The 1160-nt window shown below is 62.7% G+C and overlaps 1 protein-coding gene across 1 annotated transcript in view; it reads right to left on the bottom strand.

Moving 5' to 3' along the window:
* Nucleotides 1-1160, bottom strand: part of CPNE9 (copine family member IX) — a gene marked incomplete at its 5' end in the record, with an annotated part of 4506 nt that overhangs the window by 1085 nt on the left and 2261 nt on the right. The window contains 6 exons of the mRNA XM_009079041.1: nt 70-251; nt 332-378; nt 642-703; nt 805-847; nt 914-994; nt 1086-1127. Of these exons, the coding sequence (XP_009077289.1) occupies nt 70-251; nt 332-378; nt 642-703; nt 805-847; nt 914-994; nt 1086-1127 (457 nt within the window). The remainder of the gene's footprint in view (nt 1-69; nt 252-331; nt 379-641; nt 704-804; nt 848-913; nt 995-1085; nt 1128-1160) is intronic.

Genomic DNA, 1160 nt, shown 5'->3' with positions numbered 1-1160 from the left:
CCACAGCCAGCCCTGCCCCACAACCAGGTCTGGGTTCACGCTCAGCCCTGCCCCACAGGGTGAGCGCACCAGGGGGAACTGGTGGGAGATCTTGCCATCCGGTGGGACTTTGGCACCGAAGCCGTAGGCGGGGAAGAGCTTGTCACTGTCGTAGTCCTGGATGATCTCCCCCACTGCCTTCAGTGCCAGGGCATAGGCGCTCAGCTGGTAGGGGCTCACGTAGTGCAGTGAGGTAGGCTGCGATGGCAACCCTGCGGCACAGTGCCCATCACACCCAGCCCATGGCCACCCCCATGGCAACAGGGACCCCCCAGACACCATCTGCACTTACCGTTGGAGGCAGTGAAGTCAATGGCAACGGTGAAATTCAGCTGTGTCCTTGGAGGGGAGAGCGAGGGAGGCTGCCGGCCCCACAGCGCAGGGATACCATCTTCCAGCCCCACAGCGTAGGTGTTCCCCCACCTGGACCCTTTCCCTTTGCCTGGGCTCCCCATCCCCAGACAGCACCCCACACCCTGGTGCACCCCCTCCCCAGCCCCATCACCCCCAGGCTGCACCTTGCCATCGCTACTGTCGTTGCCCCAAGACCTTTGCCCCTGGGGGGTCTCAAGAAGCCGGGGGGCTCCCAGCCCCCCACTCACCCGCCCCGGATGTAGTCAACGAAGGTGAACTCAGACTCGACGGAGAAGGAGAGCAGTGTGACCTGAAGGCACAGGGAGTCAGACCCAGAGCCCCCCCAACCCTGCAGGCACAACTGGGGGAGCCCAGCCCCATAAAAAGCAGAAGTGCCCCAGCCCCACTCACAGTGCCAGAATTCACATATTTCTTCTTCTTGCATTTCCAGCACCTGTGGGCGCAGGGTGTGTTGATCCCAGCACGGGATGCCCCTCAGCCTCCCACTCTGGCCCCCTGCCCTACCTCATACACTGTGAACTGACTCTGTGCTCGAGAGAGCTCCCGGTAGCTGGTGGCAAATTCCCCGATGAAGTCGTGGCTGTGGGAGGAGCGTGGGGTCAGCATGGCCAGACACTCCAGTGAGGAGCACCCCAGGAAGGAGCCCTGCCACATCACGGGCACAGCCTCACCTCCCATCTCGGTCCCAGTCGTACACATCTATCTTCACCGTCCTGAAAGCAAAGGTGGGCAGCAGGTGAGCCACC

Source organism: Acanthisitta chloris, unplaced genomic scaffold (assembly GCF_000695815.1).
Source record: "Acanthisitta chloris isolate BGI_N310 unplaced genomic scaffold, ASM69581v1 scaffold30917, whole genome shotgun sequence".
In the NCBI taxonomy this organism is placed as follows: domain Eukaryota; kingdom Metazoa; phylum Chordata; class Aves; order Passeriformes; family Acanthisittidae; genus Acanthisitta; species Acanthisitta chloris.
The sequence above is the reverse complement of the archived record's forward strand: the minus strand, read 5'-3'. Positions and strand labels throughout refer to the sequence as shown.